Here is a 27,452-nt window from a genome sequence, read left to right as displayed (position 1 = left end):
AAAATAACCCATCCCATTTTCCAGGGTCACGAAGCTGGTGTCTATCGTAGGTGGTTCAGTGTCAAAGAAGAATTAAAATTGTAATTCCAAGTTCCTTAATGTTTTAGTTTTCTTTTGTCCAATTCATGTAATCTATATTGCATGATACATAGGTAGAAAATATTCTCTATGTTCCTCTTTTCCAAACCGTCACTTGTATGACTTCCCCATTTCATCTCCTGGAAATTAGGACGTTATAAATGTTATATTGCCCTTTGGAGCAATGAAAACACACTGCCCGGAAAGTCACCTTTCACAAGGCCAAGATTAATACAAACAAAATAAAATTAAAATCAAACAAGACATGAGAAAATTGCAATTTTTTCCCTCCCTTTTCATTATTTTCACAGCATGCTTGTGGGCTCCCGATGGAATCAGGGCAACTACATCCACCTCCAGATGTATTTCTGCATCCTTTCATATGGAGGGTATGACTGTGCCAAATTTTGAGCTAAATCTGTAGAATTTCAAGAATGACGAACTATCCGGTGCTCAATGAGATGCTCTTAAAGATCAAATTTCACTGTTTGCATCAACCAGAGTAATTGTGACTTAAGGTTACATTGCTTTCATTTCATTGTTGGTTCTGATAACATGATACAGACCAATCTTTTGAGTAGCACTCAGCTATACCTTATAATAGAAAATTTATAATTGCATTCTTAGTGATGAAACACGTTGTGGTATTTTTGCAGAGGAGACCAAATAATAGCATGAAAACACTAAAGAGAAATTTAATCTATTGAAGTCGGGCACGCTTAAGAGAGTTGCAGTGTAAATGGCCAAAGTGGCTTCACTTCTTGCTATGGTAAGCGGCTTTGTCAGTGGATTCTGGAAGTCAATTCTATAGGAAATAAATACACCACTGTTCACAGTCACATTCAAACCAATATAGAAAATTGCAAGCACATCTCTCAAACTCATTCAAACCCAGAACATCAACTACTTAATAGACAATTCATTTATTGACGCATAAAACATCCTTCAAACAACAAACCCAATTGAAGATCAGGTCTCTGCACGATGCTTTGTAAGCATTTTTATTTCTATACAAAACACAGGAGCTCTGCTCAAAAATCACAAAGCTCCTTTAAATGTAATGGCAGGTATTCTGGAGAGCAAATTGAAAAAGGGAAAAAATAAAACAGCATTCCATCAACAAATATTTCCAAGCAATAAATATGCATTTATAAATAGTGTACATTTACAAAAAAAAACAAAAAACCTATGTGCAACCCTTTTTCTCTGTGACGTGGCCTTGTGTCTACAAATGATTTATCAACATCGTTCCAGCAAAATTATATATATAAAAAAAAAAAAGGGGAAATGTCGCCAAGACTTCATCACTCAACTGTTCACATTACAAACATGTTCATTTATTTATACTAACATATAAAAAAGACCAGCTAGGTGATGGCAAACGGAACAAAAAAAGAACTGAGAACCAAAGAGTCAGTAGTCGGGTGGTTTGAAACCATATAATATGTACAACTCTTAGATTTCATGTTGGGAGTCCAGCAGTGGAACAGTCTTTAGGAGGAGCTGCCTTCCCCCCCTCCAGTCCACTGGGGGGGGAGGCGAGTTGCATAGACGCGCAGCTTACGCACAGCTAGCTGCCTTGGGAAAACGCTACAGAGCGAGCTTTAAGAGGACTGACGGCTTACTTCCTAAATGAGATTGACGACGACAATGAAAAGATGCGTGGATAGAAAAAAATGTCCAGAAGAACATCAGCGTCAAGACGAGGAAGGCAATGGACTCGCCTATGAGGAGAAAACGACTAATTATCAGTTAAATGCGCTGACACCGTGTACGGAGGAAAAAAAGAACAAAACAAAATGGTGGCTTTGTAAAATGATGTCGTTCAGGGTCTTTCAAACCTTTGGAGAGAATCTATTAAATGTTCCTTCCGTCAAAATCTCAACACAAATCAAACACGAGTACGAAATCGGCAGTGACTCAATTTGACTAGTGAATTGGCTGCTAAAACCAAACGCCAAATGAGTACACGTGGGAGAAGAACACGCGTTATGCGACACCCTGCTACATTCAAGAACACATGGAAGCGTGTGGTAATACTTTGCCGACCATCAACTGGTATGCAATCAATAAAATGATTTCAGATTGAAAATACAATTCCAGCCCCAAATAAATAAATACATGGGTGTGTTGCGGTCAGGTTCCTTGCTGCATCACTTCATGGAAAACGCCTAAATCTGCTGGCCAATTAGATGACAGTGATGTCATGACCTTCCTGGGCTTGTGTTCTAGAACTAGGTTGGAGGTCCTGAGGAACTGTGACTGTACGATCCCCAAAAAGTGTCACGGGAAAGCGGCTTACGTATTGCTCTGTCAGACGCACTTACCAGAGTGAAGCTGTCATAGACCTGCATGAGCTCGTCAACCTTGTACTGCTCCAGCACCACAAAATTGTCCAGGTTGGGGCTCCCCCTGCGGGCACAGTCCTGACAGTGCACCACGTAGGTCTTCCTGCTGTTGCTCTCACTGGTCACAAAGAGCAGGTCGTACACCTCCACCTGGAGGAGGATACACCGGTATGAGCCAAGCAGACCCCACAGGTGGAGGATGACATACAAACATGGCCCATGTGGCTTACCTCACAAATACTGCAGTAGTGCGCAGGCTCATTCTGGGTGCGGCCGTGCCACACTAACTCCTTCCCACCGGCCAACAAAAGCTCTCGCTGCATCTGACACTGCTTTAGAGTCCGCAGCAAGCAATACCTACAAAAGACACATTGGCTCAGATTACAAAAATCGAAATGATTGTGTATAGTGTGTGCATCCATGCACGTGCATAGTAGGGGGAAAGATTGTGAACCTATCAAGATCTCCTACATTTCTGCAAAATTGGTCATACATAGTCTAATCATCATAATCAGGCAGGGTTCCAAAAACTACCACCTTCAGATTTGGTCCAGCCTCCTGAACAATACCAGTGAATTATGAGACTATTACAAACATAGAACACGTCAGTCTGTTCCAACCACCTGCAGATTTCATTTCTGTGAAGAACCCACAGAGGGTCATTATATATGTCCCGATTTTTCTTTTGTTCAATAAAGAGCCAAAAGAGGGTTATTTTTTCTATAAATACGTCTGGCACGGATACATTGATGGCAAACAAAGGTTTGATGATTCAAAGTTTTCCACCTGTCTGCAGGTAAACCTTCCTTGCATGATTGTGCTGATACAAGACAGCACAATCGTTCAAACAACAAAGTTTAAGCGCCTGAGAATTTAAGCACTATTCAAACCTTGTAACGACTGAATGATTTCCAAGCGCCATCGGAGACCGACCGCAGGCAGTCATGTAAATATCACCTTGGGCTATAAGGCAACGGAAAGGTTTTTGAAAAGAGAGGCAAGAGCTCACTTGATCATCTCAAAGAGCTTGTGGTCGGACACTTTGATGTTGCGGGCCAGGTTCCAGGAGAGGTGGATCATGGGAACAATGGACTTGACACTCTGCAGCTTATTCCACTCGTAGCGCTCTACGGCCAGCTTGTACTGATGGGCTGGGGATGTCAACAGATCAAACACCTCATGATAAAATCATAATTGGCAATGAGCATGCAGTCTTCTGAGCATGTTCCCACCTGTGAGGGGTCCCACGTTCCACGCAATGTTGTTGCACCAGCCAATAGCCTGAACCCAGTGGATGGTGCCTGTGTTGAGCCACACCAGGTCCCCGGGGCGCTGGATGAAGCGGTACACGGGCACGTTGGTGGCATACAGGTCTTCCAGGTTTGGCCACCAGGAGCCCATCAGAAAGTTGATGTTGTTCCTGTCATAGAATCCCCCCCCAAAAGTCAGCATCAAGACTGTAAATCAAACTTAATGCATGTTACATAGCTTCTGACGCACTTTTCACAGAAGCTATTGATGACGCCCCAATATGGTTCGGGCACAGCAAACCATTCGCAGTCACCAGGGCCGATGTTGATGTTTACCGAACAGAAGTTATTGTTCTCTTGGTGACCTAAATAATAACACAAATGGTTATTACTCGTGAATGTGACCAGAGATTACAAGTGATGATTTACTATCCTAGGGCTGTGTGTACCTGGTGTCCTGCTCCCAGGAACCTTCATGTAGAGCTGCACCGTGTTCATGCCCAGGATGGTGTGTCCCACGTGGCTGAGCAGGTTGCCCGCTGATACCACCCGTGCGAAGGCTGGCAGCTTTGTCAGCTCCTGAAGTTGCTGCTTCCATCTGGAAGGGAGGGGAACATTACAGAGAACATGAAACATCTAGAAATAACCACAATGTATCACATTGGACATCTTTGGGATCTTCGCACTGATGAACACTTCAACACGCAAGTGAAAGAAAGCCCACTATTAATGTTGAATAGAAGTCAGCAGATTTTGTTGTTGTGTTTATGGGCAACTTAGGTCTTTAATCATGTACCGGAGTTACTGATTCCCACGATCTGAATGTGATCCTCAACTCAAATGTATTTATAGAGCGGCAAACAAAATTCTTAGCTGTTCTTACATGGATTAAAATATATTCTATCAAATGGTATTTAACATCTTCATTTCCTTGATGTAATATATGCAATGGTACGCACTTTTTTTCATCCGAGAGGTCTATGTTGGTGCCAAACTTGATGTGCTTGAAAGGACATTTCCTTCGCCGACTGAAACAAGAGCATCAGTTAGGAAGAGGAACGTGAAAATAGGTAAATCCATTAATCCACACAAAGAAAAGCCACCTGTCAGATGAGGCTGCCTCTACTTCCATCTCCTTTTTCTTCTCATTCTCCTCCTATTTCAGAAATACTGTGAATATCAACTAAAACATGATGATGTGTATCTCAACAAATGGCCATTCCAACTTCAGGAAGTGAAAATGGAAGACAATTTGGATGTCGCAGTTACTACTGACCCGTAGCGACTCCTGGAAAGACGAGGCCTGGTACTGGGCGTACTTGATGATCGTGGTGTGTGAGCGGCTGCTCTCACAGCGCCACATCTTGCGGCTGCCGCTGGGGTCCCAGTTCTCGTCGGTAGGCTGAGCCAGTTGGGTACGCACTTCCACCAGATGGTCGGGATTGGCCTCCACTAGCGTCTTGGTGGAGAAAAGGCCCAAGTCTGCGCAGAGCAGGAGCGTGGCGATGCAATCAAGCATGGACATCTGCATCATACGACTAATGCTGCTTTTGTACATTGTACTATTTTTTTGTGCGTGCCATACACTGATTTGAGCATATTAATTAAGAGGTGGGACGTGTCAATCATACTGACAGTCTGATGAATTGAAAGAGGGGTGCATAACCTGGGTTGTCAATCCAACAAAGACAACAACGAGCCTAAATCTTATAGTTTTAGAATTCTGCTGTTCATTTTTAATAGGGTGAGTAAAATATAAGCTGTTTCCTGATCATTGAGTTTAGACAATTTTTCGGGCAAAAGGTTTCCATCACAGCTTCCGTATTCATCATCATTAGATTGCGTAAAGTATTATTTCAAAGTTAAAACAGTATATAACTTGTGTGTATTATATATTTCCAAGTTTGGGTCCTGTGGAGGAGTTTGTAAGAATTTCATTTAAAAAATACATCAAGAGCAGCACGATAACATTTTTCCCTCTGGATTATCTACCGTGCAGTAACATTTGTTCCCTGCAGGCGGCACTGTTGCCAGTTGTATCAAATAACCACAACACCATTTGAGGCAGCAGTGTCCATGGAATATGATAAACGAGAGCAAACAAACACTTTTGAGAATTTAAATCAATTAAAAAGGGGCATTAAGTGGTTTCTTACCTAGTTTAAGGGCTCCTGCCAAACCCCTGATGACTGTCACAGAGTTAGACGCGTTGGTGCAGAACTGATGGAGAGGAGGGTAAAAAGCATCCCTTTTGTTTTCCAACTGTCAGGAAAGAAGCACAAGGATTAGCCACCACTGAAGACCGCTTCCAGGGAGGTTAATGAGGAACCATTTTGCATCATGCATACTGTATGTGAGGGACCTCGACTCACATAAATACTGGGCGTCGGCGGGTTGAGCTTGTCCTTTGGCAGGGTAGGGGAGGGGGTGCTCGGGGGGCGTGGCGGCGGGCACTTGTCCAGGATGATGCTGCTTGTCGACAGACCGTTCTTGCCCAGGTTTCTGAGGCATGGTAAGTCAAGTGATTAGCTCAAATAAAAGCAAATACAAACAGCCCGAATGTAAGAGATACTATTTGGTCAGCTTGGAAAAGCCACTGCTCTAGACATCCAAGCTCCATTTTAACCTTGGCTGGCAATGAATGAATTGATGATGCATTTATTGAAGTCATTTTGGCAGTCAAGAAGTGATGAGCAGAAATATAGGCTGACCACTTATTAACGCTTAAACTATCGCCGCTCATGTCTAATTTTGTAACCACAGTGAGAGAAAATAGGAAGCTTCGTACCTGCACGCTTTGAGCACCTCACTGGAGCTGGGGTAGATGGACACAGAAGACCAGGGAGCCAGGCCAGCAGGGGCCAAGTGTCTGTGCGGAACCCTTTCTGGAGTCTCCACCTTTTGTGGGCTGTGAGAGTCCTCTTTCCCATTCACTGTGGGCCCCTGACTGTCGGTCTGGTTGTTAAGGCAGGAGAGGCTATTGGGAGATTGCACAGCGGTAGTAGTGGTGGTGGACATTGGCGAGGATGCTAAGAAGTTCTCCGACACAGCATTGGCAGCATCCGCGTGGACATTGTTGATTTTTGCTGAGAAAGGCCCTCCGTGGTTATTACAGTTATTATTATCGTCATTCGTGGTGGTGGTGGTGGTGGCTTTTCCCTTTTGCAAGCCTGAGAGTGGAGGATTGTCTATAATGGACGCACTGGGGGCTGGAGAGCCAGGTCTGTCTGTCACCCGCAGCTGGATGTGATTAGTCAATCCCTGCGTAGGAGTGGCGCCGGGATTTGGGGTGATCCCTGCAGCAGTGACGGTTTCTGGACCCAACGTCAGAGAGGCGGCTGCTCCCGTGTTACCCCCAGAAGGCGCATTGTCTTTGGTGTGGAGCCCTGAGGTAGTGATGGAGTGGGGAGGCGAGGACAAGTGGTTGGGGGTGGACCTGGGAGAGGTGGGGGATAAGGAGGAGGCAGAGGATGAGGCAGTGCAGGGCCCAGAAGAATGTCCCACCTGATTGAGAATAGCCGAGGAAGAGAATGAGGTCTGCGGGGAGGAGGAGGAGGAAGAGAAAGGGGGTTCTCCATTGGGACCTGCCGAATGTGAACCTGGACCTTTGTGAAGCCCCTAGACAAAGAAGAAAAACAACGACTCAAAACATGAAGCGCTTTGCATGACATTTCATGAAGTTTACCTTTTTGAATTTCTGAACTGCCATTGAGGTTTTGAGAATTTGACATGTTCAAACTGACATATTAGACCTCAGAATATTTAACATTAGATCAGTCCATAAATGATCACCCTTGTGTTTTTATTTGTGGATGTTTTGTTGTGTCTCAAGTGCCTTCAGACAACTTTAGCCCTGATTTGGCACTGTAATGAGAACATATTGGTGGTTTGCCAGTACCTGAGTGTTAGCGCTGCGATTTGGGCTCCTCCATGTCTCGTCTGAATGAGCGGGACTAGCGCTGCTGGTGCTGGGGTGACTGACGGCTGTGCAGTTGTGAGGTAGAGAGTTCTGCTGCGCGTAAGGCACGTTTCCGTTGCTTGTGCTGCCACCTCCCGACACCATCGCGTGGTCCCCGCCAGGAGACTGGGTGTCGAGTGGCCCAGATGATGGACTTGAGCATGACCCGTTGGCCCTAGGCTGGACGGCACACGGTGGTCTGATGGCTGCCTGATTCAGGGGGGAGGAGCAGGGGGGGCCTTCGCGGCAGTTGGGAGACTTGGCCTGAGGACCGTTGGAAAGGCTGGGCTGCAGTTGGGCACCCGCCATTGCCTGCTGCCTCACCTGACATGGCAAGAAAGACTGAGAAATTCTGTCTACTTTTTTAAGGACTATTATAAAGGTAAAAATGCGTACCTGCTGTTGATGCTGCTGCATGAGTGAAAACTGGTTCTCCAGCTGATCCAGCATCTGCACCTGGAGGGGCTTGAGGATGGCTCTGTTAGTTCGCAAGTGTTCCAGAAGCTGCAAAGAAAACATTCTTATACATTCCCACTTAAAAATGTACCCAGGCAGGCATCACACCGGAAGATGAAATAAAATAGTATTTGTTGTAAACGTGCAATGTGCTTAGTCTGCCACTAGGGGGCCCTTCATCAACATTCAAGGAGAGAATTGAGGTCCAGGGCAGGAAATTCTCTTGCAAAATGTATAGTATGCATTATCTTCCAGTCTTAAATAGTTTGCCATCACAAATGGTTCAACAAAACAACATTTACAGCATAGCACTCAATCCATCCATGCATTTTCACAGTACTACAAAGGTAACGACCGGAAAAGCCTAATGCCACCAAAGTTGTACAAAAATTAAGCTCAAGAGAATAGACAGGCTACTGGAGACCATTTCAAGTCATCGTACAATGATTTCATATTTCCCACCTGAAGCTTCTGCGGCGTAAGGTACCAGCTGTGAACCGGCTGTTGATTGGCGCTGTTTGGACACAAGTCCGCAACACTCTGCACACAACCAAGGAAGAAGAAAAAAAAAATTGGTTGATCAGTATTTTCACTCAAATTGCAATGTGTGCAAGCTGGGCACAAATGTGCAGCTCTTGGCATTACTTTGGCTGGGCTGGCAGTGCGTTTCTTTTTGGCAGGACTGGCCTGTAGGTCGCTGTGATTGCTGGTGCTTTGGGCTAGCTCCCCCTTACAAGCCTACAAAATCCAGCAGAGAAACAGCTTGTGATGACAACCATCTGCGTTTTGGCAGGCAAAAACAGACAAAACAAAACGATGCAAAAAAAAGACCACTGAAGTCATTTTCGAAAGAGAATGGGAGAGAAAATAGACATGGGTCCCTCTGCATACACCCACTACATTTACATGCTTCCAAATAAAGAATGTATGACAACACTCTGATTAAAATACCGCTTGGTTTCACACCTTAAATCTTAATCAGAGTCTTCATGGTGTGCTTGTGGAATAATGCAACAATCAGATTGCATCAATGTGCAAGCATGCAGGCTGGGTTGCAAGGCAAATTACGCAAAAATATGTTTGTTTCTTAATAATATGATGAGATTCCATGAGCGATATCATGCCTTGCATAGTACTTTCAATGCAAGATTGGTACGTAGGTACATCTTTACATGAAGTGCAGTGGGCCATAATATGACGCTTGTCACGCTCCGTATCATTTTGCACCTGAGAAACCCCATTAAAGATCAACACCTCACTGTCCCCTCTGCATCTGCACCTCTGCGGTTTTCGGTTTTTATGTCCATGCCAAGATTCAAAGTAGCCTATTAGAGCCACCCATTTTGATTCTCTCTGTGGCTGAAGTCTCTAGTAGGAGCTGGTTCTCTCACCTGCTGTGCCTGTGCAGCGTTCAAGGCCCCCTGCCTGGACGTGAGCTCAGCAGGGATGGGCAGGCTCCACGCCTCCTCAATACTAGGGAGCATTTTACTCTTATTCTGCAGACTACCTGGCTGTAGGTTACACAATTGAGCCTAGGAGAAATGGTGCCAAGACACGTTTTAGTACGGAACCAACAAGACAACACAAATTGGGGAGAACGCATCACAAATGCTTCATGTGATGAAGGTGTTTGATCATTACCATAGCACCAAATTATGAAATAATTCATATCTCAGTGATCAGATATGAAAATGATTTCAACAGGCAATGAGTCAACAACATCTAACAGGATTTACAGCGTCCATTTACCAAAGGAATACAGTCTACCTGCAGCAGCTTGATGCGTTGAGCAAGCGCGGCAGTGTTGACACAGGCCTTGCTGCGCGTGGCATTGACGTAGCACTTGATGGCGTCGTGCGGCTGTCCGCAGCTCTCATAAAGTGTGCCCAAGTCCATCCAGGCAGCAGCGTGGTTGTGGTCCAGTTGTACGGCGCAGATGTAGGCCTGCAGCGCGTCCATAGGCTGGTTTTGCTGCTGGTAGAGCACCCTGAAGCAAACACCCAAAATGGTGACTCCTTTGCCATGTTTTTATTCAGGTTTGATTCACCCCATAAATAATTGTGCAAGGTTTCAAAAGAAGGGAAGGGAAACTCTTGATTTTCTGACACCCATGCGATAATTCTGCATCAAGGATTGAGCGTTTCGTTTTCTATCCTTACCCTATGGAGCACCAGGTGTCAGCGCTGGCCTCTGACTTATCGATGGATTGACGATAGGAGATGAATGCATCCTGCACTTTGCCAATACTAGAGTAGCACCTGAGAGATGAAATGGCGGAAGAAAGATGATGTTGAATAAGCTGAATAAAATGAAAGCTCACATGAATACTTGAGTCATTTTTAAGCTTTCTTCTTATCCTCACCTGCCAAGATAGTACCAGGACTGGCCAGAGTTTGGGTCTGCTTCTAAAGACTTCTGCAGACACTGGATGGCATAGCTGTCCTTGGTGCCTTTATCCCCAAGCTGCTCCACCGTGTGATGCATCCAGCCTACGGGGGATAAGACAACAAAACTCTTTTTTAACAAACATTGTTCAGGTTGAGCACCAGCAAATCCCAAGCAGGGTGCATCGGTTATTAAAAATGCAGCGTATTCCTTACAGTGCTATAAAACAAAACGGCATTAACAAAAAAAAAAAAGTGAGCCTTTCATGTTTTAACTACACTACAGGTACCAGTCTTATTGTAAACAGACCATTGCCCCCTCATAATTGCTTGTTGACACACCTATGGCGCGCTACACTGATCGTCATGACAACCCAAGCTGGCTAGACTGGTTAATGTGTTTTACTACTGGGGGTGGAGAGTCTGTTGCCCACGTCTATGGCGCAACTGGGAGAAGATCTTAGCATGCTACGTATGGTCATCAATATGAAAGACTAGGGCCAGGCTTTAACGGCTACATAAAGCTTGCTATGACATTCCTTATTATTTCCTGAGGGTGTACTCGGCTTTAATGCTGTCAAATTACTGTTACTGTTCCATGGAGGAAAATAGAAATTATACATCACAAAATGATGGAAACATCGCTAAGAAGCCTTTTGGAAAGGTTTGATTAAAATACATTGTTATTTTAATTTACAATGTTTGGTGAAATAACAGAGACAAACGATTTATCCGAGCGTCTTAACAGAACCGAGCAAAAAAGGACTGCCGTGACTGTGTTCTTTCAAATGTCAACAAGGCATCACTGAATCACATAATTAAATGATAGCAGTGCCAGCGTCTGATGTGTCTAACAAAATACTTAAATGCGCTCAACAACAAGACAGGACTGGAAGTGTGAAAGACACAAATGGCATTGAGGAATTCCATAACACAAACATTGCTTCTCTGTGATACTTCTGCAATTGGAATTAGTGCTTGTATTTTGATGTATTATTTGAATAGTCGATTAATTTGTCAATTAATCTATGAATGGGATTAAGAGAGGACAATTCATTTTTGGGGAATGTACAATCAACTAATGAGAGAAGCGGCGATCAATTTACCTGATACCACCGTGAGAATTATATAATTTTGGCGGTGGTTTTGCAGCTCAATGATGCAACTGTCCACATAGAATATTACTATTACATATGTTTACACTTGATCTGTCTCCAAAGCTTTCTCATTTATTCTTCTTAACTTTTTGTTGTGCAAGAATACACATGGAGAACACTATTGGCGCAAAGGGGCAGTGAGATGCAGCAGGGACCGGCAGGTAAGGCAACGAGAGTGTGTGTGTGTTCTTGACATGCATGGAAAAATATTTGACATATTCAGTTTCAGTCATATATTCTGTCTTTTCGGTCTCTGATTAGCCAGTTTGTTGTTTAAAAAAAAAAAAAATAATAATAATAATTTTAATAATATTCTCCTGTTAGTTCAATCAGACAATTTCAAAATATATGATTCTGTTTTTTTGAAAATATTTAAAACTGTACATTTAAAAGAAAAGTAAAATGTTGCAAGTCACATAAGTGTCGGAGATTTAAGCCATGTTAGAAATGTTTGTGTTTTGTTTTGGACCAATATTCATCAAAATGAAACACAGATAAAACGAGCGCCATCCACATGAATGAAGTAGTTCCGAAGATCCAGTGGCACTCACCAAGCTGTTGCAGTGTGGTCGCCTTCACCTGAGCAGGAAGATTGTCCGTCTGCAATAGACTTTCATAAGCTTCTTTCGCTGCTCGATATTTCTTCTGCAGGAAAACAGACAAGAGACGGACGTCGATCCAGTCAAGACAGGATGGTGTGTTTTATGACACGAGGCATGCAGACAAAAGAGCTCCTCACACTTGTAATGACTGTCTGGACAAACACAAACTTGGGAGGGGGAGGGTCATAGAGTAAGAGGAAAGGGCAGACTCAACACGCCTGGACCATTAAAGTGTGCGATTCTGTCGGGTGGCCACTAAATCACCACTGCAGTTGTGTGTCCATATGAAATGTGAGAAGCTGTTTGTTTTGACTCTGTGACCTGACTAACCTGGCCTCTGAAATAAACCAAAAGAAAAATACCACGGAGATGGCGCATCGCCTTATTAACCCAAGTAGGCTAAAGACAAAGATGATCCGTCTGATATCCGGACCGATTTCACCCCTCTGAAGTGAGCAAAGGTCATCTTATATGAGCACAGGTGTCAAAACTCAAGGCCTACTGGCCACATCCAGCAAACCACATCAGAAGAAATGAGTTTTGGCAGAGGTCTTTCTCCTCCCTTTCTTTCTTGAACAAAGTGGGAGTCGTTCGAACTCCAAGAATCCTCCGTACTGATAATAAATAAAAATGTAAGGAATACTAACCTATGAAAATCATGCAATGCGTTTGAATTGTGGTTCAAAAACTCATAAAACCGGCCAGGACAAAACTGACGGTACCCCTAATTGTTGTGGTCTGTGTCATGAGCTATACAAGTATAAACCGGTCAACCTATCAATAATCACTTTCAGAACAATTTGTAACCTTTTGTCAAGAACATTATTGCTGGACCCCATTACAGCAGTCTATTTTGTAACTTTCACTCCCAAAGACAGAAGGACAAGGAATTCACAAATAGCTAATCGGGATTTAAAAGGTGATTGAGCGATCTCGTGCACAGTATAATAGCAAATACGATGCTAATCTATTGCCAATTACCCATTCCACATGATCTCAATGGAAAGCAGCAACAACAGTTCTGAGCCAAGAAGAGCAGGGCAGAATAAAGCTAAGAACCCATCTTAATTTCAATTGCGATTTTCTGAATCAGAATATAATTAATTATAGTCAATTAACTATTGAATTAACTAGTGATATACTGTACAATAAAGACTCAAAAAATGTTGGTAGAGTCAACCCTCACCATCACTAGAACGCCAGCAGAAGCTACCAGCTGACTCTAGGAGCAGTGAGGAATGCTTTTGGGGGAGGAGGGAGCCTGAGTCTTATAAAATATGTATTCATATGTTGTGTGGGACAGTCCGAGTATGTAGTTGTATTGCAAATGCAAAACCAAACATTTTCTGACATTTCTGACACAGGAATGCCTTCATTAGAGGACGTAGGCTAATTTAAAAACGTTCATTACCCAGTGACCTCACACGAGAGTGTATAGCATGCAGGGAATATTTACGTATATTGAAAAAAAATGAAGAGTTTGTGCCATTTACCTGAATCTCATACAAATGAGCAATGTGGAACTGAACTGTGGGGGGGGGGGGGGGGGGGGGGGGAAGAAGCAGAAAAAAGTGATTAATATTTTCTTGTTAAAAATCAATATTACATGTTCACCCCATAGTCCTCGCAGTGGGTACAAATTGCATCCAGCATGGAGGACAGATGGGAGGAGTGGAGCGGGACAGTAGTGTGTGTGTGTGTGTGTGTGTGTGTGTGTGTGTGTGTGTGTGTGTGTGTGTGTGTATGTGATGTGAAAAGCCAGTCAGCATGTGCAGTGTGCATCTGAGATCTCGCAGCTCTCTTCTGCTCGTCTCCTAGGTAACGCCATTTTTAGGGAGGAAACGGCAGACGAATACAGAATAATTTCCCTGCTTCCTCATGTTTTCTACATGCCATGTAGGTAGGGGGACAAGACATTTCAATAAATAGCGGTGAGCAGTCGGCGACTTACTTTCAGCCTTGGACAAAGTGCAGAGGTTTGAGTCGATCAAAGCCAGCTGAAAATGCTGCAGAAGGGGGGAGGGGGAGAGAACATTTCAATTTCTGTTGACCTCTTGTAAGGATACAAACTGCAGTGTGACAATACCATGTTAAAACTGGACAAGTATCAAAATAATGAATTGAATCCACCACCACCTTTAGGCATCATGAAGCTAGGTTACCAGCCATGGCAGAACGACATATTGGGTGGCAAGGTGGTGGGCTCACTGCTAAAATTGGAACGCACTGACAGTATGTTTTGAAGAAACCACAATAGCACACGTTAACCACGCCGACCTTTAATTGGCGTATCAGCTGCAGCAGTAGGATATCTTAACGGCAGTTCTAAAACCACTGAAATGTGTTGCTTGGTGACTCGATAATTGCATATCTGCATTTCCATATAGACAGTTTAAGGGTACCAAAACAACTGACCTAAGCTGAACCAAGCTTTTGGCAGAATACTTCTGGGTTACCAACCACAGACGTTTTCCGATTGGTTGATACTGATAGACAATATTATCTGGACAAGTGGACAAATGACCCCAACATTTGGAACTGTCCTTTTAGGGTACCGACTACTACTTGACATTTTTAAGTAACCAAAATTAAAACTCCAGTGATGCCATACTGAAATACTGCGAAACAAAATCCACCATTTTTCAGTTTTGGATTTACCGTAAATTTCGGACTATAAGCCGCGATTTGTTTCTCCAATTTTGAACCCTGCTGCTTATAGTCCGGTGCGGCTTATCTATGGATTTTTCCCGTGATTTTTGTGATGACCTCGTAAATAGGCTGTGGACCGCTGTTGTGCGGCACCGCTTTGCTGGGCGGAGGGATATGTGACACGGTCACTGGGGAGAAAAGTGGTGTGTTGGTCGCATGTCCATCCGCCAGGAAAATAGTACCGTCCGTATAATTCACACAAAGAAGAGAGAACGAGATCAAGACGGACATTACTGACAGGAAGCTTTTATACACAAACCGTCACTATGGGGGGGACAAAAGAAATGCATATTATACCGCTTTTAAGTTAAAGGCAGTCGATTTGGCACATTGCTGATGACATCGTGTCACCTTTTTCTTTATTTATTTCCCAGTCACGTCTACTCTGGTGCGCCTTATACTCCGGTGCGGCTTATAGTCCGAAAATTACGGTAACTAAAAGATTCTGCTACAATGATGCAGTACATAACTACTCGGCCCCCTTCCGGGTGAGATCAACAAATGTCATTCTGATTGAATGGACCTAACGTCTCAAACCATGAACATCAACGAACATCCAATTCTTTTAGAATGTACACTTGCTAGTCTCTTTACATATGGATCTCTTCTTCATTGTATCTCGCTGCGCACCAGCAGCCAGGAGCAATCAACTGCACACTGGGTGTGTGATATCTTATAATTTCACTCATGTCTCACGTGGCCATGGGGATGCATGAATGCAATCAAAGTAGAGGTGGAAGGGGGAAGTCAAACCCTTCCCTTGTATGTTCTATGCACCTCCACTAGTCTAAACACAGTAGTCTCATTAAGAGTGTGTTTGTGGAACATGAATTAAGCAGCAACATTTTAGACTAGTGAGGGGGCATAAAACAGACTTCTTATTTAATGTCAAAATGTATGAAAAAGATAATGCAACAAATCAAATGATATTTTTTCTGACCAGGCACCTGTTTAAAACTAACAGAAAGTCAGTGAGTTTGGTTCCAGTGGCTGTTCTCAAACACCTCCTTGAGTGTCCACCCCTCCGTAAACCCATTAAAATCAAGTATACAGGAGAGATGGGCGAATTTTGCCCATAAGGCGGGTAGGTGGAAAATGGTGCAGATGTACGTAGCCATGAAAAACCCACCCGACCACAGGGTACAAGAACCCCTTCATCATTGGTCACAGCTTTCATCATTTTTAGAATTGCATGATGGCCTGTGTGAAATGCTCTCAGGGGCCATATATGACCCACATGCCGTAGGCTGCCCACCTACGTTCAAGCATGGTGCTGTATCTGGGTCAGCTGGAGACATGAGAATAGCTCACAGTGGCTTGGTGTCGACATTCAAGATTCACATTTACACTTGGAATCGCAGTCGTTGAAATACCAAGCAGTATATTCACAGTAAGGCCCTACAATGTTTCAAGAGGCAGTGACAGCCACATAGACAAATCAACTGTCGGAATGAATGAGGGCCAGCGGCGCCAAGCACATGCGCACGCACATGCATGCACACGCCAGCTTTAAATAAATTGAGAGACGCGGAATATTATTTGCCGCAAATCAGACATGCACAAAAGTGTTACCTATGTTACGGCGGCTCGTCAGCCTCTTCCTGGAAGCCCTCACGCATCCTCCTGCGGCTCCCTCCCGTCCTCACCTTCCCCCTTCTTCACACTTAGGCTGATAATGCGGCACTGACTGTTAGCTTGACATTCCACCTCCCTCCTCATATCTGTTGCCTTCCTCTCTCTCACTCTCTGGTTTGCTCACTCCTGCCTTACTTCCCTCTGCCCCCTCCGGCTCCTCCTCTTCTCGTCTACTCTGGTGTCAGCGATTACTATTCAGCAGATGGCTGCAGTGGTCCATGCAGCAAGAGAAAGAGATGGCACAATATTACCTCAAAGGAGCTACACCAGCTCCAATGGTTTCCTCATTTTTTTAGTTTCAAATAAATTACTCTTTAAACAGCATTGGTTTTCAAAGAAGAAAGGAAGCAACTCATGCATCCCAATCTTTACATTAGCTGTCACAACAATAACTACAAATGTAAACCCAACACGCTGTACAAAAGACAAAGCGGTGCGATCAAAACCTGAATTACATTAGCCTTCCAAAAGAAGAATAAAATTGCACAATTTGGAGGTAGCTGCTCCATTCGAAATGTTCCTTTTAGTTTTCAATGGTTCATTATTGGCAGAATCCATCCCAGTACTGCGACCCAAGGCAGAACCCGTGAAAGCTTTTATCGGTTTTGGTTTGGTTAACTCCTGCTCGCTGGGACCTCTGCAACATTTTGGAACAGCAAGCTGCCTCCGTTAGATAGCGAGCTGCAGTGGAAATTAGATCTAGTGATGTGCCCCGAGTTCACTATTGAAAGCGTTAACGTTTTTTTGTTTTGTTTTATCCCAACTTTGGACGTTCTGGGGAAGTGGACCAGTCGCACAGTGTGTGTGCGTGTGTGTGATGTGAAGCTGTGTGATGGCAATGAGCCAGCATTTAAGCAGGAGGGCTGCATCCAAGACTGAGCGACGATACATAGCACGTGCAAACATGCTTCGTTCGATAAAGTGCTGCCAAGGCGTTTGCACAGACACATCGTTATGCACCATTTCACCATCTTAATATATTGATTAGGCTTAGATAGCAAAAAGGCAAAGCTTCACAGCAATAAAAAAAAAAAGAAAAAAAGTCCGTGTGTGTTCCCTCTAATTTTCATTTACAGAAACAGGTCATATGCATATATCAGACCGAGATGTCACCATGCGCTCCGCGGGCTGTTTGGGAAAGAGATTGACTGTTTGATTGGCCGTGAATCTTGTTTTAACGAACGGCGTCGACTTTATTTTTGACATTCACTTAATGTCATGTGAAACATGAAGCATAAACGTCCATTTGCGGTGATAGTAATAGCCCACGTAGACGGTTCATTTAATGATGTGACATCCTCTTTATTGACATCTCCATGAAATGAGACTGAAAATCCTTGCCTCATTTTCACATTTAGTTCCGTAAAGACTACATTGCGAATGACTAACTTTTCTTCTCCATATGTGGGTGACTTTAGGAAGGCATTAACAAGATTGAACAAAGGCCTCCATGTTTTCATCATATAACCAGATATCTAGATTGTTCAAAGACAACGAAAACATTCATGTGCAAATATTCTCAATTATTGCAAGTTATTTGAAGCAAGGATAGCAGAAAGCATGTATACATTTAAGAGCGCGGCCGTACCTTTAAGCTGGACTCGTGGTCTGTGTTGACTTTAAACATGAGTCCAAGTCGCAGGTGAATCTCTTTAGCTCGAGAGAAACCGGGATCAATGTAGAGCACCTCCTGAAACGCCTTGATTGCCCTGCAAAAGATGATGCACGTTGATTATGAACACTTAAAAATGTTTCATGATCACATTTAGGGCTGTCACCATTGAATATATTTAGAATTTCACAATTATTATTATTTTTTATTTGCAATAAAATGTATTTTAGAAAAAATCCCCAATTTTGTTTATTTGGTGTTACTTTGTGATTAAAAAAAACAACAGCTACGCAATATCACACAAGAAGTATTGATGGTCTTTTTTTTCAAAAGTAAAAATTTGCAAATGTCCTATTTTGATGAAAGACTAGATAAGACTCATGCGGAAAAGTTGAGCCAAGACAGGTCCGCCGAAAAACAGCTTGAGGTTTTGGCATGGCCGGCCAACTTGACTGATTTCAATGTCATTGAAAGCCTTTGGGCCATTATCAAGCAGAAAATTTGCGGCAGAAAGCCAACTATGCTGGCCCAACTCAAGCCAAATCACTTCTGAGTTTTTCAGTGGGGGTGAATTTTAGAGCTGATGTAATTTTTTGCAAGCAGGCCTATTACATAAGAGCCAATGTTTAGCCCAATCAAGGACTTCCTCAAAATGATCCAATGCAAGTTGTCATATCAAGCGTCATTATGTAGAAAAGAAAGTTCTCCATTTGTGGATGACAACAAACCAACCAGTCGTGTTTCATTTATTATCATGACAATAACAAAACAACACACAACCATGTCACTGGAGCTTCCAAATAATTTTGTGGTTGGAATAACAACGGCACGTTAGCTTGAAACCCCTCTCGGTGAGCTCTCATACACACATACATACGCGAACACACACACACTTCGAACTCATTGCTCCCATTCCCTGCACCCGACCCCTCCCACTCCTCCATCGCTATGCTTCGCTATCGCCCTCTCCTCCCACGCTGGCAGAGCCTGAAGAGAATGCTGGGAAAGCTCAGTGGTGTCACCAAGTGTGAGACAAGACTGTAGCTAAAAGAAGAACCCGGGCTACGATCACATTGGAAGCTGTTAAATTCCTATACAGCTTTCTGAGATTGGACAGTCATTGCATTTCCTAATTACAAAATGAGACAGTTTGCCTCTAAAACTGTGACCTAACCCACTCACATTCACACAAAGCAAGCATGCAAATAGCAACGTTGCCGCTTTTACCGTCTCAGCAATTATTGCGTTAACATGCTGTTGCCTCAACTTTACAGAACAGTAAGATGCAACAATAACACCTTTGACAAAGCCCATCCAAGAACACACAATGAATGACCCATGGGATGGAGGGGGCAATATTCCACCATGGGGTAAAGTGCCAAGAACCATAAAAGAGCTGGGATGGTGCCGGTTTAAATGTTGAATGTAGTGAATGGCGGAAAAGGGCTGTGAAGATTCATAAACATTCATTCCTTGCTCCCACCACATGATGAGTACAGATGTCCTGATCCTTTTTTGCTGTTGTTTTTTGCATACGAGCTCGAGTCCAAGTCGCTTGGTTTAAGAGTATCTGCCAATACAGAATCCCTATTCGTTATCCCTCTTCTATTCAACTAAACCCAATATATCAAAACCCTCTGCGATATTTTAAATGTGCAGTTATTCTTTACCTGGTGTTTTTACTTAAATCCATTAAATATTTATTCTAAATAAAAATGAAAATTTGAAACATTTCACCTAAAAAATATTTTCTTTGGTTTTTTTTTTGCGATGGGCATATGAATCTAATAATACTTTCCTAGGTTTCCTTGAATATGTACGATCTTTTTTTTCTTTTCCTGGTGAAAGAACGAGGTCTTCTTTTATTTTAGCCCATTTGTACAGTGACAAGCAGAAAGATAAAAATTTCTTCCAATGGATGTCAAAAGGTAAAATCATCCAACTGTAGCCATTCATCCAAGAGAATAAGTGATGGTTCCATGCAAACACAGTACATTGACCTTGTGCGCAATTGTACACGCACAGATTTCACATTTAAAAAGGAGATTGTTAATTAAAAAAAAAAAAAAAAAAAATGCATTGCAGTATTTTTGTGCTAGTCTTTCAGGGCTTTCAATTATAAAAGTCTTTCGGGGGGAAAAGAAAAATGCACTTAATAATTCTCAGCCAAGGATTTTCAGGTCCATCAGGCCACCGTTAATGTCAGACCCTGCCAACGTGTGCTGCCCACAACTTTCACGCTGCCTTGATAGCATGTACGCTACTTTCTTTGAGTCAAGCGGTTTACCTTGTCGCATTAAAACTAGCTAACATGGGTAGCTTCAAAAGATCCTGATCGATCCAACCAAACATATTCATATTGCAAGATTGGTTCGCAGGTTTACAGTCCCGCATTGGCCAAAAAAATAAATAAAAAAATTGTTTCCAAGGTTAGTTCACATGCTCATAGACAAAAAGAAAATAAATAATACTCACCACTGAAATGCATTGTAATGGAAGTAGACCAAGCCGAGCCCGTATAAAAAGGCAGCATTCTGGGGGAAATGCAAGAAAAATGTTATTTCACATCTGCAGTATTGTTCATTATTAACCTCCTCAGCCAATAGATACAGTGCTGCTCTAGACTAACTTGCACTGGTTGCACTGCTACACCAAGCTCTGTAGTTGAACTAAAATGGCCTTCAGGAGAGAAAAAAAATAACTCACACATTGTCTTCAACTACTTAGTTGTTCTGTAAACTCACCTTCCAGTAGTCCGGCTGTAAAGTGAAGTACCGCTGGTATGCAGATAATGCTGAGAATAAGGAGATGGAATCAAATTCAGAATGGTCAATGGAAATACAAGCAGGTTGTCCAAAATACAGACAATATTTGAAAACATCATACAAACAACTTCAACCTTTTGGATAGTCCTCCAACAAGAGGTGGAAATGGCCGAGTTGGCAGAAAATGTCAGGATCTACTTTCCCTTCTGCTTTCAGGATGAGGTTGTTATAGCAGCTAAGAGCCTGGATGGGAGAAAAAGCAATATTTGTGGTAGTGAACCGAACTATGATTAATAACTCTGACAAAGTGTGATAAATAAATGAAAAAAACAACTCTAATTAAACAAATTTAAAAAGGAATGTTAGCGTACATTGAACACGAAACATAAATTTATTTATGTTCATAGCTCCCGTCTTTCCTTCCTAACGCAGTTCTAACCAGACTTTTATGAAAGGTCTACTGTATAACAAAGCTCTTATTTTGGCTCTTTTCCGACTGCATTTCATTTTAGGCATGGGAGTACGGACTTTGTAAATACAGTTCTTGTCTTAACATGATCATTAAATAGGTTGCTGAGTCTAAATAATACAATTAAAAACTATTTCCTTGTTAAACACACACAAATACAAAAAAATGTATCGTGGTGGAACAGATTAATGGCATTTGCATACATTTCATTGGGTGAAATAATTCGAGCAAAGCACAGACATAACAAACGTGAGGCAATATCAGCACGCAATACCACTCTTCACTTCCCAACGAGAAGCCCACAAACCACATGTTGAAAGCCATACACAAGGCAAAAGGCAGCTCACCCTGCATGCATATTTTGGTTTTATGTCTACATTCAATTGCCCACGGGTCGTTCAAACTGTATGCTGATATTTTGTGCAGCCATCTAACATTTTTATTACAAAAGTATAATCATGATCTCATTTTCAAGCTAACGGGATTAGCCCGGCTAGCGAAGCTAGTTAGCCTGGAACGTTCGCCAAGTATTTTCATCCCATCGCCGCCATTTTGCGTTCAATCTTACCATCGTTATTTTTGTAATATACTGAATATTGCATTAGTTATGTTTCTAAATTGCTGTTAAGGAGGCATAAATGCGCTACAATGTACACAGCGGACCGGTAGCGGCTACACGCTAGCATTAGTGGGCTGACGCACCTAGACGAGCGTTATTGTATGAACTTAGAACTGTCAACTTGTCGCGTAGCTATTATACGATTTATTATTTGAATTTCCACGCACACTTATTTACATTTGATGGCTTTTCCTTGCACACTTTCTGTGCTTTGCAGTCAAGTAGTAAGCGTTGGTTGACTTCTAATCGACAATAAGCAACATTTAGGCTGTGGATTTTGCGTTTAACTGTTTATCTCTTTTTATTTAAATATGTATTGTGAAATAAACACGTATTGCTTTGGATACCACGTTGAATGGAAGTTAAACATTTGTGAAGGTTGATATCGTGCATCGTTTGCTAGCTTGGGACTGTGGCGCGATTAAACGTGGCGTTAATGAAGCACACGGCTTTTTATGGTGATTGCGTTGTGTTAAAGTTGTGTAGGGCCACTCCTAATTACGAAAACGTGATTATGGTGATCTAAATGGTGACTTATAGGTCAAATCGAGCAGATTCACGTCTGTGGACGTCGCTGCTAACAACATTAGCCGCATTAGCAACGAGTGGCGTTGAGAGGTCGCTGCCACTTTATCTCGGGAGGGGATGTGCACTAGTAACGAGAGGAAATAATGGAAAGAGGCGACTGTGATGTTACACTGAGGTGGCATACCTTTAACAGTAAGGCCTTCGTTCTGGCGCCATCTTCTTGAAGCCTATGAAATCCAAACAGTGAACTGCAAGTAGAGGACACAACACAGGCGGTTCCGTGTTACTAGTGGGGGGCATTCGTGTTGTGTTGTTACAAACTGCGTAAAGCACACGCATATGGAACGAAGCGGATATTTCCCCCAACAAAAAAAAAAAAGACGTTAACACCACACTTGGTCTATCTAACCTGTCCATTCCGAGTAGGCGCTCTTTCTCTTGCGTCGTAAGCGTCGGAAAGTCCTCCTCGGTTTCACTCGCTTTTGCCGACGCCATTTTCTCCTCGTCATTAGCAGTGGCGCTCAAGCTCCGCGCAGCAGCCGAAGAGGAGGCGGTGGTGGCGGCGGCAGGGACGAGCGACACTCCGCACGATTTCATGGTGGACAAGTTGAATAAGCAACGGGGAGCCGAGCCCGGCTGGCGAGACGACACGAGCAACGGAGGAGTTGCACACCTTGTTCGCTGCAACTCGCGCGGGGCGTAGCGTATTTTTCTTTCCAAATCCTCAAGGAAACGAGCCCTTCAAGTTAGCTTCCACCCGCTTCATTATAACAGCGTGATTCCCGGCGCCGATGTGTGCATGGTGTGGATGCAACGTTGGCTTTTTTACGACTGGGTGTAATTTGATAATATCATAAACTTCCCCAACCATCGGCTCAAAGTTGTTGTAATTGTGTCACACTGGCAAACGCACGCCGCCGCTGTCGACACGCCTTCCGCGCTCCTGGTCCAATCAGCTGCGGGCCTTTACCAACACGTGACTGTCCCCGCTTGACGTTTGGCGAGCACGCGTACGAACACGCGCGTGCTGGCAAGAAAAGGTTCGGCCCTCGGGCCCCTCAAATTCTTGCGATTGGTTCCACCCATTATATTGTGATTACGTAATCCTACATTCGAGTGTCTAATTGGTCAGAATAGCTGCCGTTCAAAAGGGGCGAAAAAAAAGGGGGAAGTTGGGTTCCGACGTAGCAACCATTTTGTAGTTTTTGTGATTGGCGGACAGATAAGCGGTGACGTAATTAACAGCGTTATTAGAATAGTCTGAAACGCCATTCGCCAAACGCTATTTTATGTGAAAGTTATATTTTATGATCAGTTAAATATCGCATTATAAATGCAATAGTAGTTGCATGAACTGAATCACTCAAACGTGTCACAAAATAACCCCAAGTCCTACATTAACCACAATTCACCTGGATGTGATGTGACGTCAAATGTGACTGCTTCACTTAAACTGGGACTTGTGGCTGTGGCTTTTTGGAATTTTAGCTATTTTTCTTTTGTAATATGGCAGTTGTAAGTAATGGTTAAACCAACAGCAGAGGTGCACTTAACTCACAGTTGTAATTCTATTTTTGGAAGCTTAGTGATATTGTGTTCAAAGTTAATATAGTTTGGACATAAGCAACCCCCTTCCTCCCTTTGAATGTCAAAAGTACTCCAAGTGACAACGGACGTGAAGGCAACTGAGGATCCAAAATGGCGAACTACAACAAGGGTAAGCAAGTCGTTAAGCTATTTTCTCATCTTTTGACACATGTACATGCACATAAATTGCTTCGGGTGCAAAGTTTATAACTGTGAGTGGTGGTTCTGAGAATCTTGTATCCTGTAAAAAGCAACAGTTTTTGGAGTACGATTACCGAATGTTGGCTAACTTTTTAGCCGTATATTATGAGGATGCTATCCAATGGTTTTTACTCCAGGACTTTTCGATTAATGTTGTGTGGGGAAAACAGCATATTAGGTTATTTTGAATAATGTTTGAAATTAAGTGGAAACGTCAGTGCGTGCTGTTAAGTCACGCCACAAAGATTCAAGTTGAAACTATTGTGTCGTGAGAGTGAACGCCAGTTTCTGTGGTGCTGACTCATGTGTTGTACACCTTCTTCATGTTTGTAGATCTGGAAGAACAGATCGCCGACAAGGTCGTCGATCTGACCGAGTACGCCAAACGTCAGCGATGGTGGAACCGTCTATTTGGCAAGACGTCCGGACCGGTAGCAGCGAAATACTCAGTGGCCACACAGATAGCTATAGGAGGAGTCAGTGGATGGTAATTATTATATTTCTTTTTTTTTTATATGTATTATTGCTACACGTGCTTTAGTAGATCAACCCTGCATATTTGATAGACTGTATATGTACTCATTCAAAGGGATCCATCCATTTTCTATACCGCCTCTCCCATCGGTCTGACTTTTGGGTGAGGCACACCCTAGTCTAATTGCTTGGACTTTATCTCACAATCCAAGATGATTATCGTGGACAAAAAAGATTAAGTCAAAGAGGTCAAGCACACATTTTGCCTTCGAGATAAGCACTCACTTTTATTCAACACTAACGGTCCAGACAAAGAATTATGAAACAATAAGTTCTATACTATACTATATTGTACTTTACATTGTTTAATGTTTTGGTCCCTGTAGTTAATATACCACACTGACCTCAAAATGAGGTGAATTGTTTTGGGAGATACATCGTACTCCCCACAACCAGTTGCCAGTTCTATTTGTGCCCAGGTCACTTCCTAATTGGCTTGCATTTAATTTCACATCAGTCACAAAGTCCTTGGGTTGACCATAGATAGATTTAGTTTTGATCTTAAATCTTGATTCATGAGGAAATTGGTGTTTAAAAAATCACTCTTCACCACACCTCAGAGGGTAATTGCTCAGGATAATGTTTTATCAGATAATCTGGCCTTCACTGACATTGATCAGACTCAAACTAGCCCCGATTGGTATGCACGGTACCCCACTCAACCTTAACAAATCCCCTGTGCTTCCTGTCAGGTGTGCAGGCTTTCTCTTCCAGAAGGTTGGCAAGGTTGCTGCCACCGCTGTGGGCGGAGGACTTTTGTTGTTACAGGTATTCATTCATTCATTATTTTTGTCCATATACCAACCGCGCCAATATGAAGACCACGTTATTCACACTATGTGGAGCATTCTTTCTGAGAACCACCCACACGCCTTTTCTTCCTTGTCTGCCCTCTAGATAGCTAACAATAGTGGCTACATCCAAGTGGATTGGAAGAGAGTTGAAAAGGATGTCAATAAAGCAAAGAAGCAGATCAAGAAGAACACTGACACAGCAGGTCCAGAGCTGAACACGTTAGTTGAGAAGGTGAGCTCTTAACACACACGCGCGCGCACGCGTGCAGAAAAACATCAGCTTTTTTATTTTTTATTTTTTTTATCACATCTTACTCATTAATGTGGTTCACTTACTAAACTGATGGAGCAATCTTTCAACCAATCATACTCAAGATCAGTTTGAGGTTTGTATTACATAACAGTGTTACAACAGGACACGTCAACAGTATTTTTTTTCAACACACCTCAAATTACTGTCTACATTTCCTATTCAGGGAGAAAATGGTTGTCACTGTTAGGATCTCATTGCTTAAGGGGGAACAAAGTCTCACTTCAGTTACCTCTCCACGTATACCACCAGGCCTTCAATGAAATGTAATTACAAATGTTCATTTTAATATGTATTGTTTTGGGGGGGATCGTTATTTATGGAAATTTATCTGAAACAATTTGGGCAAAAGTACAGGTATGCCTTGTATGAAAATGGACAAATAAAGGCATCCTCTGTGCCTGGTCATTTCCCTCCTCTGCTATATGAGGAAACTGCAAATGCAGTTATATGGTTAATCTAGATGTTGTTTGAGATTGACAATCAAGCTCGGTCAATATAATCGATGATGGGTTAGTGTGGCGCCTAGGCTCGTATTCAATAGACAATACTCAAAAATCAAGACGGCTGTCTCTCAGTCCACAGAATTTGTGAAGAAGAACATTGTGGTCACAAGCGGCTTCGTCGGAGGCTTCCTGCTCGGTCTGGCGTCCTAGGCTCACCGGACGAATGACTCCGAAAGGTTTCGAATCATTCGGAAAAGGGATAAGTTGTTGCTCGGTAGATGGTCAATGCCACGACGCCATGCTTCCTGTAATCCTGTAGCTGTCTTTTCTGTGTAGAGTGCACGCCTTTTCCTCTCTATGTAAAGACAGTGTACCTCCACTTCAAGAAGCATTATCGTTAGGGGTGAATACACTCTGATCTTTTACCAGGCCAAATGTTTGCACTTGTATTATAGCAGGGTTGTCCAAACTTCATGTTGAGCCAATAATAATTAAAAAAAAATCCCTGTGGCCTCACTTTGGACACTCCTGTAATCCATATATTAAAGGGGGAAACCTATAATAATGTTGCCACATTTTATTTATTGTTACCACCAGCGAAAAGTTCACATTGTTCATAGTGCATTGTGTCAATCAAAAGTCATATTTGAAGAGAATTTTCATGCTGATTGGTTTGGAGTTATTTTGGCCCTGCATTTTCTGTTTTGGTTTGGAAATATTGTGCCGTTTCTTTTCAAAATGCTTTTTAAATGAGCAATAAGTTAATGCTAAATGTATCTCAGAGTTCTCATAAATGTATGTTTAAACAAATAAATACATTTGGACATTAGTTTATGGTATGTTTGTGATTTATTGTAGTTCAGATGAAACTTTGGATACAAGCGTAAGTATATTTAGACATGTTTTGAGCTAATGTTTCCTTTGATGCCCTATGGATTATTGTAATTTTGATTAAAATTTACAAACGTAGACAAGTCCTCCATGTCTGTGCTTGCTATTGGAAACCTCTG

The 27,452-nt window shown here is 42.7% G+C and overlaps 2 protein-coding genes across 5 annotated transcripts; one reads left to right on the top strand and one right to left on the bottom strand.

The window, feature by feature from the left end:
• Nucleotides 1-985: 985 nt before the first annotated feature.
• On the bottom strand, nucleotides 986-23,473 carry kdm6a (lysine (K)-specific demethylase 6A). Of its 3 annotated transcripts, XM_061286321.1 has the most exons (30): nucleotides 22,980-23,472; nucleotides 22,755-22,818; nucleotides 21,089-21,197; nucleotides 20,934-20,983; nucleotides 20,665-20,723; nucleotides 18,166-18,286; nucleotides 14,185-14,239; nucleotides 13,727-13,761; nucleotides 12,183-12,276; nucleotides 10,453-10,579; nucleotides 10,250-10,348; nucleotides 9,858-10,077; nucleotides 9,482-9,622; nucleotides 8,736-8,828; nucleotides 8,553-8,630; nucleotides 8,031-8,138; nucleotides 7,575-7,958; nucleotides 6,465-7,294; nucleotides 6,049-6,178; nucleotides 5,833-5,938; nucleotides 4,953-5,158; nucleotides 4,780-4,832; nucleotides 4,636-4,704; nucleotides 4,126-4,274; nucleotides 3,927-4,041; nucleotides 3,659-3,846; nucleotides 3,436-3,577; nucleotides 2,657-2,783; nucleotides 2,406-2,576; nucleotides 986-1,802 (listed from the first exon to the last, which is right to left on the bottom strand). In XM_061286321.1, the coding sequence occupies exons 1-30, from the start codon at nucleotides 23,165-23,167 to the stop codon at nucleotides 1,776-1,778; spliced, it is 4,338 nt and encodes a 1,445-aa protein (XP_061142305.1). In that variant the 5' UTR covers nucleotides 23,168-23,472; the 3' UTR covers nucleotides 986-1,775. The 3 variants fall into 3 exon arrangements, with proteins under 3 accessions (XP_061142305.1, XP_061142303.1, XP_061142304.1); XM_061286319.1 differs by having other exon boundaries at nucleotides 986-2,576; nucleotides 22,980-23,473; XM_061286320.1 differs by having other exon boundaries at nucleotides 986-2,576; nucleotides 8,031-8,099; nucleotides 22,980-23,473.
• Nucleotides 22,696-27,271, top strand: fundc1 (FUN14 domain containing 1). 2 transcript variants are annotated; one of them, XM_061286324.1, is made up of 6 exons: nucleotides 22,696-22,762; nucleotides 24,226-24,287; nucleotides 24,692-24,845; nucleotides 25,585-25,660; nucleotides 25,790-25,918; nucleotides 26,163-26,554. In XM_061286324.1, exons 2-6 carry the CDS (start codon nucleotides 24,269-24,271, stop codon nucleotides 26,184-26,186), a joined length of 402 nt encoding a protein of 133 aa, XP_061142308.1. In that variant the 5' UTR covers nucleotides 22,696-22,762; nucleotides 24,226-24,268; the 3' UTR covers nucleotides 26,187-26,554. The 2 variants fall into 2 exon arrangements, with proteins under 2 accessions (XP_061142308.1, XP_061142307.1); XM_061286323.1 differs by lacking the exon at nucleotides 26,163-26,554 and adding an exon at nucleotides 26,575-27,271 and having other exon boundaries at nucleotides 22,713-22,762.
• The last annotated feature ends 181 nt before the right edge of the window (nucleotides 27,272-27,452 follow it).

Source organism: Syngnathus typhle, linkage group LG9 (genome assembly GCF_033458585.1).
Source record: "Syngnathus typhle isolate RoL2023-S1 ecotype Sweden linkage group LG9, RoL_Styp_1.0, whole genome shotgun sequence".
In the NCBI taxonomy this organism is placed as follows: domain Eukaryota; kingdom Metazoa; phylum Chordata; class Actinopteri; order Syngnathiformes; family Syngnathidae; genus Syngnathus; species Syngnathus typhle.
This window is presented reverse-complemented; position numbering and strand designations above follow the sequence as displayed.

Coding starts and splice junctions, on each gene's coding strand:
- kdm6a (XM_061286319.1), bottom strand. CDS start 23,167: ATGAAATCGTGCGGAGTGTCGCTCGTCCCTGCCGCCGCCACCACCGCC. Junction 20,984..21,088: donor GTTGGAGGACTATCCAAAAG/GTTGAAGTTGTT, acceptor CCTTATTCTCAG/CATTATCTGCATACCAGCGG. Junction 4,275..4,635: donor GACCTCTCGGATGAAAAAAA/GTGCGTACCATT, acceptor CCTCCCTTCCAG/ATGGAAGCAGCAACTTCAGG.
- fundc1 (XM_061286323.1), top strand. Junction 25,661..25,789: donor GAGGACTTTTGTTGTTACAG/GTATTCATTCAT, acceptor TCTGCCCTCTAG/ATAGCTAACAATAGTGGCTA. Junction 25,919..26,574: donor TGAACACGTTAGTTGAGAAG/GTGAGCTCTTAA, acceptor GCTGTCTCTCAG/TCCACAGAATTTGTGAAGAA.